This window comes from Odocoileus virginianus, chromosome X (assembly GCF_023699985.2).
Source record: "Odocoileus virginianus isolate 20LAN1187 ecotype Illinois chromosome X, Ovbor_1.2, whole genome shotgun sequence".
Taxonomy (NCBI): Eukaryota; Metazoa; Chordata; class Mammalia; order Artiodactyla; family Cervidae; genus Odocoileus; species Odocoileus virginianus.
In genome coordinates this window covers 12,542,720-12,562,012 of record NC_069708.1, presented here as the reverse complement: position 1 = coordinate 12,562,012, position 19,293 = coordinate 12,542,720, and the positions used below count along the sequence as shown (strand labels likewise).

The window sequence follows — 19,293 nt, the reverse complement described above, 5'->3', positions numbered from 1 at the left end:
TCCGCTGTCCCAACCACTGCTCCTCCACTGGGGTTGACTTTGGGATGTGTTCTCGACTTCCTGAGCTCAGGAGGTATGTTGGCAGCCGGTGGAGGTCTTTCCCTGTTTTCTTCAGTATGCATGCTTGGGGCCTGCAGCCCACTCCAGACCCCAGAGACCTCACCAGTGATGGTGAATGAGGGCATTGAGGTGAACATCAAGGACAGGGTGGGTGCAAAATCCTCCTGAGACAGGACAGTTGGGGGTGGTGGGCACATTTGGGAGGTCTGGGTCCTTGGACATTGTGGGTGGGAACAGGGTGATTCAGCTCCCAGTGCTGAGGGAGTTGAGAGGAAGCTATATGCTTCCGATGGCCCGACGTCTGGGTGGTGGCTGCTCAGAGAACAGGTCTGTCTAACCATCCTTGCCAGCCGTGGATCTCCGGGCCAGGATTCTGGGTGAGCCACACCAGGACCGGCTTGTTCTGCATGGTCTCGTAGAAGGGTGCTTCTCAGGGCGGGGTGGGGGGGTGGTGGGGTCTGCCTGTTCTGGGGGTATGGTGAGGGAAGCTGAAGGAAGGGAGCAGGAAGTTAGCTGGCCTCGAGTCTTCTTGCCCTTTTTTCCAATAACATGGCCAGACCCAGGGTGGCCACTGCCCCTCACATCTCAATGGCTTCACTCCAGCCTTCTTCCCAGAGAAGTTAACGTGTCCTTCCCTGTCTTGCCTGCTGAGCCTCAAGACAAGGCTGGTGGGGAGCAGGGCCTGAGCCCCGGTTGATTTGGAAAGCCGCCTCACCAACCCCCCACCCCCCACCCCCACTACCCCTTCCAAGCTCAGGGCATGGGTCTCTTCCTGGAGCACCCAGGACATGGTCCAGTGAGTCATTGAATCACTGCCACCATGGGAGGGCAGGAGGAGGGTTGGGGAAAGTGAGGAGCTCCATTTGCCTTCTGGAGACTTGTGGTTTGTAGTTGGTTGAGAAGGCTCACCTAATTAAAGGAGCCATTGTCCTTACTGCCGCCTCCGAATCCACAGCACAGCAGGTGTTCAGTCCATTCAACTGGAAATTAATGGGCCTTCCTGTCCTTAAACCATCATATCTTGAGCCCATGCTGGCTCAGAGGGTCCTTCCCAAGGGTGTCAGTGTGGTTGAGAGCCACAGAGTGAGCACCTGGGAGCTGGGGTGGGGATTTGGGGTGGGCTGGGGTCACAAGAGGTCCAGACGCCTCTGTCTGCCTTCCCCCTCCTGAGGTAACCCCTCCCTGAAAAGTGACCAGTTGCTTCTAAGATGGTGGGGCTTGCAAGTGGCTCGTTCAAAAAAAAGTGAATTAACTTGAAAATACAATGGCCAGGATTTTCATTTATTATGATCACTGTTCTTTATGATCGCAGGGGTGGCTGAGTTCAGTTTTATTTCGGAAGTTCACCAAATGAGTTTGGAGGTTCCTCAAACTGGGAAGTTCATTTTTACTAGGAACCCTCAGTGACATTTGAAAATGGGGTGGGACAAGGAGGCATTGGCCCCTTCCTTCTCGAACTTGAAATGACTGTCTCCTTTGCCAACCACTTGGCTGGGACAGACCTAAGACCTGCTCGGTAGCAGTGCCTGGCCAGAAACTGGAGGAAACCTCACTCAAGAGGCTTCATGAAACTTCTTAGCTCAGGGAACTTCTCTTCCAGATGAGCATCTGCACATTTGTAAACTAATTTGAAACAGAGATTCCCTAGGCTCCCTCTGTAGAGGGTGTAAGTTTTAACAAGGTTAGCCTTTACTGGCGGTGCTATACTTAAGCTGTAGAGAAGGGGATTTCAATCGTGGGGAGCCCTCCGATATCTCAGAACCATCCCACCTTGTTTAGGCCTCACTGGGCATGGCTTAACAATGGTGAGGGTGCTTTGTTGCCACGGTGACTTGTAAATGTTGTAAATGTTTCTCTGAGGTGATGCTATGGCACAACCATGATAAATTATGGGATATATGTGTTGTGAGTCATATGACCACACTGCAGGGAGCAAGTGTTAAACCTCAAACAATACAGCCACGTTCACACCTGCTTAGACTGGGTGACCAAGGGCCCATGGCTTCCCACTTTTAGGAGGGCCAAAAAGTAGCAGTGATGGCAAAGCCTGATGGTTGGGATCCCCATGTATCTATCTCCCCATCTCCTTTACCCTCAAGGGTAGTCCTGTGGGTCCTGTGTAGTCCTGTGGTTAGAACAGTGATTGAGAAGCTCCAGGTGACACAAGAGTCTCTCCCCCATAGGTGGTGGCCATGGGTATCTTGGCCAGTCCGGGTGGGTGTCCTTCAGTGTTCTTCAGGTTTATTATTGGCCTGGGTAAGGTCACACTAGCATAAGGTCTGGGGGGGTGGTGCTTAACTGAGAAGAATTGAGATCTTTGCTCTGAAAGACTCAGGAGTTGGGAGAAGAGTGGATGGACCTGTTTGGGAAAAGATCCTCTCACCTAATGAGGAAGAAAGCAACTGAGTGATGTGCATGGAGGGATGATTTCGGTGAGCCCTGACTTGAGCAGTGGAAATTTCCTGATTAATAGTCCAGGGTGAGGAACCACGGACATTATACCATGGGGTCCCTGGGGACAAGGACCACTGGGAAGGTCCAGGTGCAGGAGCGCCCTCCTTAGCTGAGTGGGTATGGCGGGCACATGTGTGGCACGCTCCTGGTCCTGGTGGGTGAAGGGGTGCCCTCTATACCCAGGCAGCTTTTACCAGATGGGAAGCCTAGAAGAACCCCCGGGAAGGGTCTGACTCATTGGGGTGCACTTACTCTTCCAGGAACAAAGGGAAGAGCTTCCACAGTCACTGCCTGCCCACACCTGAGAAACTGTCATCATAATCCCCCAGGTGGTTTTCTATGGGCAGGAAATACTGGCCTTTTGTAGCCAAAGATATAAAGTAATTTCACTGTTAACGAAGGTAGCTGGCCTTGAGGGTGAAAACTTGGAAAACCTTCTCCCTGAGCCAGATGCCTCCCTAGATGAATTGAGACTGTTACAGATACAGAGTTAAAATGTAAATAGGTGGAAGTGGAATCAGAAACACTGAGAGTAGACAGCTTCTTCATGTGACTGGGGACATCTCAGATGGGCAGGGCCCCACACTGACGGCATTTGCTGACATCACCCAGTTACCTCTCCTTCCAAACCACTGAGTTGGAACCATCTTTCCTAGCTAAAGTTGGGGGGGTGGGGAACTCACTTTGAATGAACTTTAAAATTGGACATGGGGGGTTCATAAGTAGCCATTACACTTCTCCGTGGGTCCCCTTCCATGAGGCTTTTAGAAAAGGCTGATTGGACCAGAGAAGTCCAGTGGTATAACCAGGAGGGCTCACCTCTTAAGACAGCATACATTTCAGGCCCAAAATTCAGGCTGCTCTGAAAGTCTTGGCATCTTTTGGTTAAAGGAATTTTTCCAGCCTTTCCCTGTGTTTATGAAGCCCACCCACAGGAGGAGGCTTGCAGTAACATTCCCACTTTACAACTGAAGGGGGCCGAGTTGTAAAGAGGCGCTGTTCCTGCCAGAGTGGTTCAGAGGGTCACAGAGCAGCCAAAATGAGAGTTGCAGCTTACCCTCTTCCCAAGCCCTCAGTGATCTGGACTATATCCCCCTTGAGCACAGGCCCGGAGTCTGGGATTTTTCCTGCTGCCATGACAGGAGACCCAAGCAGTTGAGGTGATTCCACCATTCCTTGGCAAGAGTAGACAGGGATCTGTCCCACCTTGGGATGCCCTTGGAGAAAAGATCAATGGGTTCCAGCATTGAGAACACAGGCCAGGCTAGCCAAGGCCAGGGTGAAATTTGTCCCCACAACTGACTGCCATTAAATGCTGGGAATGCCCCCGCAAGAGAGGTTGATTAGGGGGCTAGCCAGCTGGGCAGAAGGGAGAGTGTTATCTGGGAGCAGCACATGAAGAGTGTGTCTATGATTTCATCTAGAAAGATGGGCTCAAGGAGCTTAGCTTGGGTGTTAACAGAAATACCAAAGTCATACTACCCCCCCAGTGATGGTCAGGGTCATCTTAGGGGAACACCTTAACATCACAGCAATCATTATGGAATTATTTGTGTGCTAGAAAAAAAAATGATCAGCAGTGCAATCAAACTGTTCTTTGGCTGGAGCAAAAGTGAGGGGTGATGTGAGGCTGGGATGATTGGAAGAAAAGCCCTAAGTGGTGCTAAGTTGAGTGGAGGGAGCCGAAGCAGGCAGGGCTGGGGTGTGAGCAGTTCAGCCCCCAGTGAAGGGGGTGGAGTCTCATCTTTGGAACATGGAGGAGTGCCAGGGGGGCTGACTAGTGTAGGAGCAGCCTCCGCCCGGGCTTCCCCCTGCCCCCCCGCCCCCCGTGGCAGTGAAATGCTTTTCCCCCAATGGTTGTGGAACTAGGAAGGACACAGGGACTTGTAGTGATCTGGTTGAGTTCTTTGAAACTGCTCTTCACCCTTGTACACACAACAGGAAGCCTTGCCTTTGGCTTTGCCAGGCTTCCTCCTCCCTTGGTCTCCCAGCCTCCCACCATTCTTGCCCTGTCCCTCTCCACCCTTGCCCCTGCTGACCCAAGTGAACATTGGTCCTGTCCTTGTGCATGTGGCATTTGGGGGACATTTGGTCTTTTTATGACATCAGCAGCTGTTGCCATGGAGATGGGTAGCTCAGCTCTGGCTTAAGCTTGCTGGGGGCTCACCTACCCACAGTTGGGAAAGGGTCCTGGAGGGGACGTGAGCTCCATCAAAGTTGACCAACTGGGAGGTGACAGGCAGGCAGTTCTCTCATGTGCTTATAGGAGAGAGACACTGATGTCTCATCTGGATTCTCTCCGACCTCAACTATGAACATGGAGGACAGTAGTGAGTGTCCCACCCCCCTCATTTTCTGGGCAGAGTATCTTCAGCTGCCCTTCCTTTGGGACATGGTCTTTCCGAGGGTCTTGTGCTTCCAGGACGGGAGGCCCCCAGTCTCCAAAGGAAGGGTCTATTGGTAGCAGATTACCTCGGGTGTAGGGATCCCGCCTGCTCCCCAACCCTGCCTGCCCCTGGTAACCTTTGTTCCTTCCTTCCCCCGTTGTTCTCCCCGCCCCCCCCCCCCCCCCCCCAGGCGATTATAGTACCGGAAGCAAACATGACCCCTCTGAAGCCCCAGAGGACAAAGATGTTTCTGTGGAGAAGTATTTCTCCGACCGGAAGCCGGTGAGCGATCCCTCCGCCGACGAGGCCGCCGACGCAGACATGGCGCACAGCCCCACCCTCCAGGTGGACAGTAAGCGAAAGGTCTTGGGGGACAGCAGCCACACTGAGCCCACTGTGGAAGAGCTCTCTGACGACCCGCTGCTGAAAGCCAAGCGAAGACGGGTCTCCAAAGGTGAGCTTGGCTCGGCTTCCGGCCCCACAAGGCACCCAGGGGAAGTAAAGTCCCGGGGTGGAGCAGTGGAAGGTTCCAGTCCCACTTTGGAGCCCTGGGGCAAGCCACTCATACCTCCCCTGTCCCAAGCCAGGTATAGGAGCCCAAAGATGACCAAAGACAAATAGGCTCCCCCTCCCGAGACTTGGTGGCAAGTTCCACAGTGACCACACCCTTCCCCTCCCCCACCCTCCAACAGTGATGTATAAGACAGTTTGTTCCCCGCCCCAGGGGGCTTTTTGATTAATTTGTAGTTATTTCTCCATTAGATGACTGGCCTGAGAGGGAAATGACAAACACTAACCACTTAGAAGACACACATTATAGTGAGCTGACCAACCTGAAGGTGTGCATTGAATTAACAGGGCTCCATCCCAAAAAGCAACGCCACTTGCTGCACCTTAGAGAACAGTGGGAGCAGCAGGTGTCGGCAGCAGAGAGCAAACCTGGCCGGCAGGGCAGGAAGGAAGTGACCCAGGCAGCTCAGCCTGAGGTTGCTGCCCAGAGCATTAACATCTCCGAAGAGAAGCCTGGCAGAAAAAGGGCAGAAGCCAAAGGCAACAGAACCTGGTCAGAAGAGTCCCTCAAATCCAGTGACAATGAACAAGGTATGCACCGGGGGCTGAGGCGGGGGAGAGGGGGGGGTCGGTCCTCGAGGATGGGTCACCTGCTCTCTGTGGGAAAGGGCCCTGGAGGGGACCTGAGCTCCATCCAAGTTGACAGAGTAGCATGTGGCAGGCAGGGAGTTCTCTCCATGAGGTCCTTTCAACCTCCACACTTCCTTCTGGAATATACCATGAGGAGGGAGCTCCATTTCCTGGGCTGCTCCTCACCCGGCTCATGGCTGGGCAAGGAAGGGAGGCCCTGGGTGACCCCTCACTCCAGGCTCAGGCAGTCCCCAGTCTCCACATTCCAAGCACCCAAGGCCCCCCCATGGGTGGGGGCTGGAGAGCAGGAAGGGCTGGTTTCTGCCCCCCTCGTCCGGGCCCTTTGAAACAACTTGCCATTTGGCGTTTGAATGTGGGATAATTAAAATATTAATGCTTTGAAAACATAATTGGTGTATCTTTAAAAACTGAAGCCGCTCCAGTGATCAGTGGTAACAATGGGCTTTTCTTTCCACACGGCTACAACTGTGTAACGCCTGCTTTTTCTCTCCCCACCCCCTGCCTCCCGCCCGCCTGCCCCCCCTCCGGATTTAGGCTTGCCTGTGTTCTCCGGCTCTTCGCCCATGAGCAGCTTCTCATCCACCAGTTTAACCGGCAGAAAGAGCCAGCCAAGCTGTACGACAGGCTCGAGGCTGCCTGCCAAACAGCAGAAAATTAAAGAAAGCCAGAAGACAGATGTGCTGTGCACGGACGAAGAGGAGGATTGTCAGGCTGCCTCCCTGCTGCAGAGATACCCCGACAACAGCGAGAAACCATCCGGGAAGCGACTGTGCAAAACCAAACATTTGATCCCACAGGAGCCCAGGCGGAGCTTGCCACTGCCAGGGGACTACTACGTGGAGAATGCCGATGGCAAGGTACTTCTTGCCCCCAGCACTCCCCCCCTGGGGACAGCGCATCCCGCCTGCCCGCTTCTGGGGACAAAGGTTTTCTTTTCCTGAACGCCCTCCCCCAAAATGTCACTGCCCTGTCCTAGAGGGCCTGTCTCCTGGGTGGTGCTAAAGTTTCTGGCTAGTAAAAAACCCCTTCTTCCTCCAGCCCCACCCCCAAACAAAAGAGGAGGGGGGAAAGAGCTATGGTGGAAGGACATCCCACAATGTGTGCGCTGCCCGCTTTCTTGGTAGGTGACCGTCCGGAGGTTCCGAAAGCGGCCCGAGCCCAGTTCTTACTATGATCTGTCACTGGCCAAGCAAGACCAGAAGCTCCTGGACCGTCTGCAGCCACTGCCACCAGTTTCGCATACGTCACAGCAGCCCCTCCCAAGCTCTCCACCAGAGGCCACCCAGTCCCGCCCGATGCCACCAGAAGCGCGGAGGCTTATTGTCAATAAGAATGCAGGGGAGACACTCCTGCAGCGTGCTGCCCGGCTGGGCTACGAGGTAAGCATCCTCCTAGGTGCGCTGGATACCGGCTGCCACTCCGGGGGCGGGGCGGGGGCCCATTGGCTGGGGTGGGGGGCGGGGCGGGGGCCCATTGGCTGGGGTGGGGGCGGGGCGGGGGCCCATTGGCTGGGGTGGGGGGCGGGGCGGGGGCCCATTGGCTGGGGTGGGGGCGGGGGGTGGGATCTCAGAGCCCAGCTCTCCTCCACATGGGGGGCGGGGCTGTGTGTCCCAGCGGGATGTTTTCGTTAGCCCCGCCCCCCCCCCGCCGGGCGCGCGCGCGCCCCCCCCCCCCCCCCACGCTCACGCTCACGCTGCAGACTCTTTCGTGGCTTGTTCAGTCGTGGTGTGAAAAGAAAGCTCTCTGTGATGTTTGCTTCATGTTCAGGCAGGTAGACTGCTTTGGCATCTTCCAGTCTGGCTGACTTATCTCTGATATAAAATCTGACCTAACCCAGGGCTTGGCGACTAGGGGAATTTTAATGAGCCCTTTTGGATTCTGATTAGCAAGGGGGAGAGAAGTTATTAACTGCTTTTGGCTGCTGTGCCCTTTGGAGGCAGAGTGATGCCGCCGCCACCCCCCACCCCCACCGTGGAGTAGCAGCGGGAGATGTCTGTGCAGAGTAGGGGTGCTGATGGGGCAGACCTGATGGGCTTCTTTGAGACGGTACCGGAGCCCGGGGCTGATGGTAGAGAGGGTTTGGTCCTTAACCAGAACCGCTGTATCCCAACCCAAACCCAGCACAGCTGATGACGACCTTAGCTTCTACTGCCAGAGCAATATAGATAGAAAGATAACTGATATCTTTCTAAGCCTGTGTGATCCACAGTAACTCCCTTCACCCTTGTAAGGGAGACATCTTCACATGGCAGTAGCTAGGACTAGCCCACTTCCAGATGAGGAGACTGAGCCTCAGAGGGGTTAACTGATACTGGTATAGGTAGCAGCCTACAGTCTGGCTCCACAGCCCACCCTCCCCCCACCACGCTCCTCACCAAGACTGGTGCACATTGGAATTGCCCTTTTTACACTTTAGAACCTCTGTGAGATAGATGACTCCTTCTGCCCTGTGCCCCTCCCCCACCACACTTGTCAGCTGCAATTGTGACATAATAGCCCACAGGGCAGAGGCATTTTTTCACGCTGGCATCAGCCCTCTGGGAGTTGAATGGTCACAGTAAAATGCAGCTCAGCGGGCTGAGCGCGTGGAGGTGTGAACTAGCACTGGGTTGGCAGGATCCATGCGGGCTGGGAGCCCTGGCTCCCCCACCCCCAGCTCCCACACCCCAAGCCAGCTCTGTGGAACCCCTGTCCCCTTGTCCATAATGCCCTAAGCCCTTTGAGATAGGCCCACCTCAGCCCCCCAAGGCATGACTGTGAGTGGGAAGTTAGAAGCACCTGTGCTTAGTTCAGGGGTTGAATGTGCTACTGTTTATATCTACATGTCTTTCGGAGACCTCTCCATTAACTAGAGAGAACTTTCTGGTAGTTCACACAGTTACTTTAAGATGAAGTCCAAGGAGCACCCAAGTGGTTTTCCCAAGAGCAGAGAACAACAGCACCTAGGAGAACAGAGTGTCTGTTGCACATAGTGCTAAGCTAGGCCCCACGTGCCAAGTGTTTGCTCAGTACTAGTTGTGGTTGAGAACATAAACTCCTGGGATGGGGGGTGGGGTAGGGAGCCTACTTGGCATTATTTCCACCAGTCTCCCTTTGGGACCAGAGACTTCAAAAGACCCTTGTTGGTCCTCTAAGAAAGTTTCCATTTTGATTTGGTGACTGAGGCCTGGACCAACGGGCATTTGATCCATACTTTTGTGTAGCCTACCTGGCCTTCGATTGCACGGGAGGCCATGGGAATGTTTGTGGTCAGACTTGGTTTTCTTCAAATGTACATTGCAACACGTAGGTTATACACTGATTATCATCAGTTTTGATACTGATCATTGTGACTTATAGATGAACGTTTTCAACTTTTTTATCCAACTTTCTGGGATTTCTCTTGGCAGAATTTTAAATGTTGGGATGATGGCCCAGTTGGGAGATTTGACAGTTTAAACCTTTTAACATTGAGGGGTGGTTTACTTAACCAAATAAGGGTGTGCTTTGAATGCACTTGGGGAGGGTTTTCCTGAAGTTTTGTCTTCACCATTCATTGTTGGTGATTTTCTGCTTATATCATGTGCAGTAAAAAGGCGATCTGAGCTTTATGTCATAATGATCTGGTTCTGGAAGTTTAGCAACACGCTCTGGCTTCAGATCTGCTTTCAGTAGATCACTTGCATGGCCAGAGACCTCAAACCTTTCCCTCTCCAGAAAAAGGCTTCTGCCTCTTAGGCTAAAATGCCAATGTGCAACCCCATGCGTGTGCGCTTAGTGGTAATGGTTAAATTTTCTATGAATTGAATAAATCATGTTTTTAAAAAAGTTAATGAGGCATTTAATTAATTAACAATGTTGGGTTTATGGCCTTTATGGTTACATTTTGTGGTTAATGGCGTTCAGCTTATAGCCGCTTAACAGAGAGTTGTCCAACAAAAACAGTTCGATTTTGTTTGGAAATGGGTGGGCTCCCCTTCAAACACTCCCATTTCTAGCAGAGAAAATAAACCAAAAGATGTGTTGGGCAGACAGACTTGCCTGACCTTGTCACCTTTCTCTCTGTTGGTAACAGCAGTTGCCATCCGTTTAGAGACCAACTCCCTCCCAGCTAGGAGAGTGTGGTTAGCCCACTGACCCCAATAGAGATGGCCTGTGGGATGCTCATCATGGCTAGATTGCATCCCTTGGGCCTTTTGAATCTTGCCAGCCAACCAGATACCAAAGACTTGAATTATAGGTCTAGTACTTCATGTTAATTGAACTTGGGGTTTAATTTCTCTGGGCCTCAATTTCTCTTAAGTGTTCAATGAGGATAGTACTACCTTCTTTCCTGACATCTCCTGGGTTCCCATGGGATGACGGAAGATGTCCTTATCTGGGGCAACGAGAAGCACTGTGTAAATTGCATCAGTGCGGTTGAGTTAGGTCAGACTGGCCATGGGGCTCCTGCTGCCTTTGCTGATGTCCTCTAGGAACAGAGATTTGACTTAACCTGTCAGCTTTGATGGCCTTTCATTTCTAGGTCCCCTTGAATCGGCCCTGGTAGCAATGCAGGTTTCCAGGTGAAGGCCATGATTGTCAGAGCAAATAAACCTCTGGTTGGTAGGACCCAGGCAGGCCGCCAGGACCTGGGGTAAACTGATCTGTACACAACAGTTGGTGGCATTCAGACCTGATCTGGAGCCACGTGACGGGGCCTCTCTCTGACAGGGGCGTGCAGCTCCATTAGCTTGCGGCCGTCCACTTGAGTCTGGCTACTGAGGGCCTGCTAAGGGAGTAGCAGCTTTATGCAGTATCCTGGATACCAGGGCTTAGGATAGGTGGCCCGGGAGCCTGAGGATTGTGGGCTTTCTGGCAGGTTGGGATCTGAACGAAGAAACACCTTCATGGGCGTGCCTTTTCCCTCCCCGCCCCCCCGCCCCCCCCCCCTTGTTTTGGAAGGGAGCTGCCACATTAACCTCACCAACGGCCAGGTTTACCAACACGCCCCATTAGGTTCATGGACTAAGCAAATGGAACTTGCAAGTTCACTCAGAAGTGAGTGGTCACCTTTGATTGGCATGTCCTTCAAAGGTCATAAAAGGTTTTACAGAACCTATCTTACGTCTACCAGTGGCTGGAATGGACCCTGTTGTAGGTTTCACAGATGAGTTACTTAAGAGTTGTCACAAGGAGTCCTGCTCTGACCCCATCCCATCCCCCTTTACAAAGTGGACTGTGCATTGGGCTGCCTGCACACTCTGCCTACCCCTGGCTCTCAGAACCTGACAGCTCTCTGCTGGGCATGACTTGGAAGAAAACAAGTATAATGTGTTTTCTGGTGGCAAGTGCTTTTGATGTGTTTGTAAACTTTCTTAATCAAGGTAATAAAACATTGAATAAATTACCACTCTGCTAACTGGGAGCGGTTCATATTAATATTTTAACATGCCAAAGAAGTAAGATTAATAACAGTGATTCTAACGCATACTCTTGACACAGAACACCTTCGGGGAAGGGGGGAAGGGTAGACTTGTTTTATTTGCTTCTTGAAATGTGTAGTTTGTGGGGTAAAATGAGGCAGAATAGAGGGTGGGGTTATTTGGAGCATTTTGTGTCATTCCTGGAGGATGGATAGAGAAAGCTTCTGTTTGATTCTATTGAACATACAAATAGCATTTGAGGCCCAGGTTCTGATTTGGGGTCTTCACTGGGGGTGTGAGGATGTGGCTGACCTGGGTGTCTGTCCCTCCTTCTCTAACCTGAGGGATGTTCTTCAGTGGATTTCAGTTCTCTTTAAGCGTCAGTCATCAATGCTTAAATGTGTATTGTCAACTATTGCCGTCGACGGAATGGACCAGTCAAGGGAGAATGGTCTATACTTGGCCTTGTGTCATCTAAGATGTTAGCACCCGTGGCACCTCTGTATGGGCCATGCCAGCCCCTGGGCTGAGGGGTTTCATGGCTATCTGAATACATCCTCTCAGCAGCCCTGTGGAAGCTTGGGAGAAGTTCAAGGGCAGCTTGCCCGGGGCCAGGCCACTGGGGCAGCAGAGCCCTAGACAACGCTGTCTGCATCTCCAAGCCCTTCCCACAAGCTTTTGCCCCCTCACCAGGACGCCCACCACACTTCAGTGAGCTGTTAGATCCAAGGATATATGCCTTTGAAAGTGGGCACTGCCAAGCTATGGAAAGGCTACCCTTGGAAGGTTCACTGTGTGGTGGTCTGATGGCATCCCCTACCTTCTTCCCACAGGAAGTAGTCTTGTACTGCCTGGAGAATAAAATTTGTGATGTGAACCATCGAGATAACGCGGGTTATTGTGCCCTGCACGAAGCTTGTGCAAGGGGATGGCTCAATATTGTACGACACCTCCTTGAATATGGCGCTGATGTCAACTGCAGTGCCCAGGATGGGACCAGGTGAGTGGTGGGGAAGGAACCCCAGGAGGAAAGATGAAGTGTGAGTACCATGTAAGCACACTGATGGAATCAAACATCTTTCTGGCAAATTTACATAGAACTTTAAAACTTAGTGATGCTCTCATGGATAGAAATCCCTGAAAATGTTGAACCTGCACGGATAATCAGGGGTGTTGCCTTTTACGATCCCAGACTCTTTACCAGCATCTGTTCGATCACCATGTTTAAAGTACACGTGCATTGACAGTCAGTCCCTGGAGTACAGATAGGGCCAGGGGCCAGTGGCTTCAGAGCATCTGCCGTGGTCAGCCACACCCCCGGCCCCCACTCTGTCCTTAACCTTGGTTTATTGGCCAGAGGCCCAGGTCTTAGCCCAAAGCATCTTTGGGGTTGTGCCTGGGATGCTACCAGGAGGTGGGACACTAGGGCTTTCCTGACAGTCATAAAATGAGCAAAACTGAAATGTATTTGGTGGTTCATGGTTTCCAAAAAGCATTCTTTCCAGATGGGACTGTGGGCTGTGTTCCCAGTCCCAGTAGACACAGGAAGGACTCTGTACCCTCCTGAGAACTCACCCTGCCTGCCGACTGCTTCTGAGCCAGAGGGTTGATCATTGATCTCCAAGTTGGTTTCAGGAGAGGTTCTACTTTGCCTCTAGTTTCTTTTAGAAACGGCAATCTTATTTCTTTAAATGGTGTAAATAATTGCTTGTCATGTTGGCTTCCATGATGTTGGAATTGTTCCCCCCCATAAGTTATCTTCTTACAGTCTGTCACTATTTAAGTTCATTGGGAAAGTTTTCATCATAGCCTGAGTTCCTCCTTAGGCTAAGTGGATTAAGAGAGATTTGCATTCGATAATTAGGCCTTAGATAGTCTCTTCATCTGTCCTATAAAGGGTTAAGTGTAGAAATAATAAGAGAGTGATTCATCATTTGACAGTGGGCCAGTCACAGTGCCTCAGTTTCCCCATGTGGAACAGCAGTGACTATACACTCCCCTCCTTGGTGAAACAGCGGCTTGACCACACACACTCCATTTTGCCTTTGTGTCGTTAGAGGCAAACATCATGTCCACTGGTATAATCAATCCCCCGCGCCTCTCTTAGGCCTCTCCACGATGCCGTCGAGAATGATCATTTGGAAATCGTCCGCTTGCTCCTTTCCTATGGTGCTGACCCTACGCTGGCCACCTACTCAGGTAGAACTATCATGAAAATGACCCACAGCGAACTTATGGAAAAGTTTTTAACAGGTATGACAGAGATCACGAAATGGTCTGGTTCAGGTATCTAGATGGGCCAGGTTCCCCCCACCCCCACCCCTCCTCCTTTTTCACTTACTGGGAAAGTTGGCGTATGTCAAACAGATACATACTTGGGTGTTGCATGGGATGGCTGGAAAATTCTGAGCTGGCCAGGCCCAGCTTTTTGTTTGGCAGGCAGGGGCGATGAGGCGGACTGTCACTTGGGAACGCGGGTAGATGCATGTGCAGCTTTTAGTTAGATACCTGGAGGCATGTGCAGAGGGACTTGTCTGGGGATAACCTGCCAGCCCCAGCGTGAGACTCTCCCGACCTCCACCAGCATTTGCCTCTCGCCAGCAGGTGTTAACCTTGTTTCCCTCCCTCTCTCCAGATTATTTAAATGACCTGCAGGGTCGCGATGATGATGACAACAGCAGCAACAGTGGTGCCTCTTGGGATTTCTATGGCAGCTCTGTGTGTGGTGAGCAGCCTTGTTCGTTTCAGTTGGGCGGGGAGGACATACATGAGTTACAGAACTTTTCTCTGTAGGGTGGATGAAGGCTTGGGGCGGGTGCCATGAGCAGGGCTGACTTTCTGTTTGGAGAACAGCTGGAATCTTGCTCTGGCTTAACTGATCCCTCTCTCTCGTTTGCCCTCCCTTAGAACCAGATGATGAAAGTGGTTATGACGTTTTAGCAAACCCCCCCGGACCAGAGGACGAGGACAATAATGATGACACCTGCAGCGACGTGTTCGAATTCGAATTCTCAGAAAGCCCCCTCTTGCCGTGTTATAATGTCCAAGTGTCCGTCGCTCAAGGGTGAGCATGCCTGCCATGAGGTTGAGAAGCAGCAGAGGAGGGTCGGGGGGTGGGGGGTCGGGGGTGAGTGAATTCCTCACCAAGTGTCCACCGACTTCACATACTGCAGTAGAACTTTGCCAGGAAAGGGATGGGGTGGGGTGGGGGATCCCAGCAAACCGCCCTCATCGGAATACACCCCAGAGCCCAAAGGACACAAGAGCCAGTGACTGGAATTGCTCACAGTTTCAGTCACTACAGTCTTGGGGAAAGAATCCTCCGTGGGAGCCCCCCACAAAGGACCACTGTAGGGGTCTTCCAAGGCACACACGGTCCACTGGACGACACAAATGTAGCCTTTCCTTGTGTAAGATTAGGGAAAGCTGTATGTGGCATCTGGGATCTTCTGCATCCTCAGACTGGGTCAGAACGAGTCTTGCATCCATTGGTCAGGCCACTGTGCCCCTGTACCCAATCCTCCAGAGTGAACACGTCAGGAGACATTGCTCTACTGTGTGTTGACCCCTTGCTTAAGGAGTAGCATCCTCCTTGGACTGTGAGCCTGGGAATGTGTCTGTCCGTCTGTCCTTGTGTTGACGGTGTCTTAGGAATAGAGCTCATGAAGCGTGGTAAGGGACAGCAGGGAAAGATTGTACCCCCTTCCTTCGAGAAAGCCTCACTTCCAGCAACATTAAGGGGCAGGTTGGAGGTATGGGAAAGGAAAGACAGGTGACCTTGCCTGTTTTCTCATGCTCTCTCCATGAGGGTCGGAAGAGAGGAGAGATCACAGAGGTGCTTGCCATCTGCCTTGGGTTTGCAAACAGACTAGTTTTCCCTTGTGACTAGAACGGGGGGGGGGGGGGGGGGGGGGATGGGTGGATGGAGACTCACTTGGACAGGGTGACCTGAGTTGTGGCTGGAGCTGAGGGACCAAGCCGTTGCCTGGGATGTGTCCACCAGTTCCAGAGGTGCCGGGGCAACCTGTGACAAGGCTCATTCATGGGTGCTGCTCCCACTTAGGTCTAAATTGGCTGATCTGTCCTAGATGGTCTCTTAATACATGCAGATGGGTCCAGAGTTCCCCACTAGAAGTAGATCTTAGTGAGAAGTAGAGTGAGTGAAGTAATCAAAGCAGAAATAACTGGTCCTTGTTACCACTGGGAGACAGGTAGTTCATAGTTGGAAGAGCTTTTAATTTTGCCAGAAACTCAAAACCACTGTCCTTTCTCTGGCACAGGCCTCGGAACTGGCTGTTGCTTTCTGACGTGCTCAAGAAATTGAAAATGTCCTCCCGCATATTTCGCTGCAATTTCCCAAACGTGGAAATTGTCACCATTGCGGAGGCTGAGTTCTATCGGCAAATGTCAACAAGCCTTTTATTCTCTTGCTCCAAAGACCTAGAAGCCTTTAATCCTGAAAGCAAGGAGCTCTTAGACCTGGTGGAGTTCACAAACGAGCTTCAGACTCTGCTGGGCTCATCCGTGGAGTGGCTCCACCCCAGCGACACGGGCTCAGACGACTGCTGGTGAGCTCGCCGGGGCCCGCCGTGTACAGTGTGTTATAGTGTTTATCCTTGTGCATATGTGTCATAATACAACTATTTCTGTAAAGAAGGGACACTATTACATATGAAAATATCTCTTCTTTATATAAGAGACATGACTCCAGTCGGAAGGACTCAGAAATAAGTTTTTTTCTTTTTAAACTTTTAAGTCAGTTTTTATGAAGTTGTTAAAAATGTTTCTTTACTTTTCAGTGCACACATGCTTTGGGATATGTTTGTTTTTACTCGGAACATTTGTTTCTTTTCTTTTTTAAGGAGAAAAAAACAAAACAAGGAAAAGGAGCTCCACACTTTGACTTAATTTCATGTAAAGCTCCCCTGACAAAGGCTGTAACTGTTGAGAGTGTGGGTCAGAACTGTGTGGTTGGTTTGGGGGGTTGAATTCGGGGAAGGCACTTGGCGATGTTGTAATTTTATGTTTTGTTTACAGTGTACCTGCTCGAGCCAGGTCAATGCTATTGGATGTGATCCAGTAGTATGTAATATAAATCCAAACCATATCCACACACAACAACTAATTGTATGAAACTTTTATATCCTAATTTAAAAGCTGTGAAATTAGTTTTCACGCATCAAACCGGATTGTTTATATGTTTAAACATTTTATGCTCTTATTTAAAGAAGACTTTGAGCTATTTTTTTCTGTACCCTGTAAAATATTGAAAACTAACATAATATGTTGAGGTTGCTTGAAATTGTACATAAAACTAAAATTTTCTGAAGTGTGTGTTTATGTATGAAACCTGTGTTTTAACTTTGTAAGTAAATTCTCTGCCTTTGTATTTATATTTTACAAAATTTTTCTTAAAAGGCAATAAACCTGTTGAGGAAAGGAGAAAATTGAAGTACCTTGTGTTCCTATGTATTTTCCTAAAACATTACTGTTGTCAATTTTTTTTAAAGTGTTGTTGATGGTCAGTTCCCTATAGATAACTTTAGGCCAGTTTATAGTCTCTATGAACTGAAACAGACTAGAAGATTTCAGGGAAGTGAGACTCAGAAGACAGTTTTAAAGTTCTGTTTTGATGGTTCTCAGATCCTTCTCTACCTAATCTCTGATGGCCTAGAAAACTTTTACATTGCCTTTGACCTTGATGAACTACAGAAGCTTCATCATGGCTAATCCTTTATCTTTAGGAATATTTTTTCAGAAACAGGACTTTTATTATGTCACTTTTCCCTCCAGACCTCATGTTTTTCTGTTAACATTTTAGCATCAAGTCCAAACCTGCTTCGCCCAATAGACAAGGCTTGTAGTTATGACCACTCTGCTCTTACTTCTTACAGCAGTATTCCTGTTGGGTACTATCAGTTGGCACTCAGTTTCCATTCTGCATCTTTTAATTCCTTTCTTCATTGCAGAAGCTAGATACCTGAATATTACTAGACTCCCTTGCGGCTAGAATTCTGAATTGTGGTTAGGTTTGGAAGGCAGAGTGAGGGAGAGGTGTGTTCCTGCTCTACAGGCTGCTGATACGGTTAAGGAGACATGCTGGACAGTTGGAGTGATTCAGTCAGCCTTTCAACAGTGAGTCTTTAGCTTTGTGAGTAATGAGATGCAGTAGTGATTGTGGTAGTGTCTGGATGACAACCTCAATAGCCTCTTCTTAAATCCAGTGATTCTGGTGTCATCCTTGACACATTCCTCCAGCCCTCCCAAAGATTCCTTGTATCAAATCCGTTTGTGATCAGAATGCTCTTAGTGGTTTTCAGTCTTAAATAGTCAACTCTGAGAACACCTAGGCAGAGAAGATGGAAGGGGCCATGAAGATGATGTACTTGAGTGGGGTCTTAATGTATGGGGAGGAAGGGGTCCTGTAAGCTCTGTGACCTGGCAGGTGGGGAAAGAGCCATTTGTGGGAACAGGGAAATCCAGTATTGTCAGATGAGATGAGAGCCCATTGTTCAGTCGCTCAGTCATGTCCAACTCTTCAACCCCATGGACTGCAGCACACCAGGCTTCCTGTCCATCACCAACTCCCAGAGCTTACTCAAAGTCATGTCCATTGTGTCAGTGATGCCATCCAACCATCTCATCCTCTGTTGCCCCCTTCTCCTCCTCCTCCTCCCACCTTCAGTCTTTGCCAGCATCAGGGTCTTTTTCAATGAGTTGGTTCTTCGCATCAGGAGCCCATTGTTGGTGAGTACCAAATGAAGTTTGGGATGTATCCTGAAGACAAGGAAATCAGAGAGCAGTGTTCTTGATTTATTCACTTTATTAGTTTTAAAAATATATTTTTTTTAGTTTATTTTTGGCTATGCGGGGTCTTGCTGCCTGGGCTTTCTCTAGTTGCAACGAGCAGGGGCTACTCTTCATTGCAATGTGTGGGCTTCTTATTTCAGTGCCTCTCGTTGCAGAGCATGGGCTCTATAGCTTGTGGGCTTCAGTAGTTGTGGCGTGTGGGTGCAGTATTCTCAGTTCCTGAGCTCTGGAGCATAGTCTCAATAGTTGTGCACAGGCTTAGTTAGTTGCATGTGGGATCTACCCCACCCAGGGATCAAACCTGTGTCTTCTGCATTGGCCAGTGCATTCTTTTCCACTGAGCCACCAAGGGAGCCCTATTATTTATTTTTTTGATCATACAAAAATACACTTTGTTTTAAAAAAAAGAATCTCAACATTTCAGAAATAGAGGTTCTTGTCATCCTAAACCAACCCTTTCTCCCATTCCCCACCTGAAAAGTTAAAACCAGTGTTAACAGTTGTGCTGAACTTTTGTTTTTTAGGATGTCACCTCAGACAGCAAGCGGGAATGGTCGCACACAAAGCAAAACAGACCTACAGAAATGATTGAACTGAAAGAGCGCTGGTGAGCCTAAATTAGAGGCAATGAGCTCCCAAGAGCCCAAATTAAAGCAAAGAATAGCAACTCCAAGGTATTTGGCTCTTTGTATTTGCATTTGGGCTGGAGTTAAAGGGTGGGCTGGCGACCAACTGAGGTTCTCTCCTGGATGAAGGTCATTCTATTAGTTAAGAAAATAGGTGGGAGCCGTAGGTTTAAGGGGTGCAGGGGAGGTTATAGGCTTGGTTTAGGAGACATTTAAGGTTATGGTTCATGGCAGTTGGAGGAGCCATTGGTAAGTTAGAACACTTATTGTAAGAAACATCAGGTGTTTGAAAATGTGGGTAAAGAACAGCTAAAGAACTGATTCTAGGTAGAAATGAGCTGTCCATGGCCTAGAAAAGTTAGGATGTCAAGGAGCTCCCCAGCGGTTAAGAGGAGGTACCATAAGTGTGGA

General features: G+C 50.1%; 1 protein-coding gene across 13 annotated transcripts in view; it reads left to right on the top strand.

The window, feature by feature from the left end:
- Nucleotides 1-18,929, top strand: part of BCOR (BCL6 corepressor) — a 118,108-nt gene extending 99,179 nt beyond the window's left edge. For 8 of the 13 annotated variants that reach the window (XM_070461924.1, XM_070461926.1, XM_070461925.1 and 5 more), the window contains exons 7-15: nucleotides 5,092-5,355; nucleotides 5,664-6,002; nucleotides 6,597-6,919; nucleotides 7,187-7,441; nucleotides 12,280-12,446; nucleotides 13,554-13,699; nucleotides 14,082-14,171; nucleotides 14,354-14,510; nucleotides 15,727-16,898. In XM_070461924.1, the coding sequence (XP_070318025.1) occupies nucleotides 5,092-5,355; nucleotides 5,664-6,002; nucleotides 6,597-6,919; nucleotides 7,187-7,441; nucleotides 12,280-12,446; nucleotides 13,554-13,699; nucleotides 14,082-14,171; nucleotides 14,354-14,510; nucleotides 15,727-16,018 (2,033 nt within the window). In that variant the 3' untranslated portion in view covers nucleotides 16,019-16,898. Of the gene's footprint in view, nucleotides 1-5,091; nucleotides 5,356-5,663; nucleotides 6,003-6,596; nucleotides 6,920-7,186; nucleotides 7,442-12,279; nucleotides 12,447-13,553; nucleotides 13,700-14,081; nucleotides 14,172-14,353; nucleotides 14,511-15,726; nucleotides 16,899-18,780 lie in introns of those variants that run through there. The other 5 variants (XM_070461930.1, XM_070461929.1, XM_070461932.1 and 2 more) reach the window with 3 other exon arrangements.
- The last annotated feature ends 364 nt before the right edge of the window (nucleotides 18,930-19,293 follow it).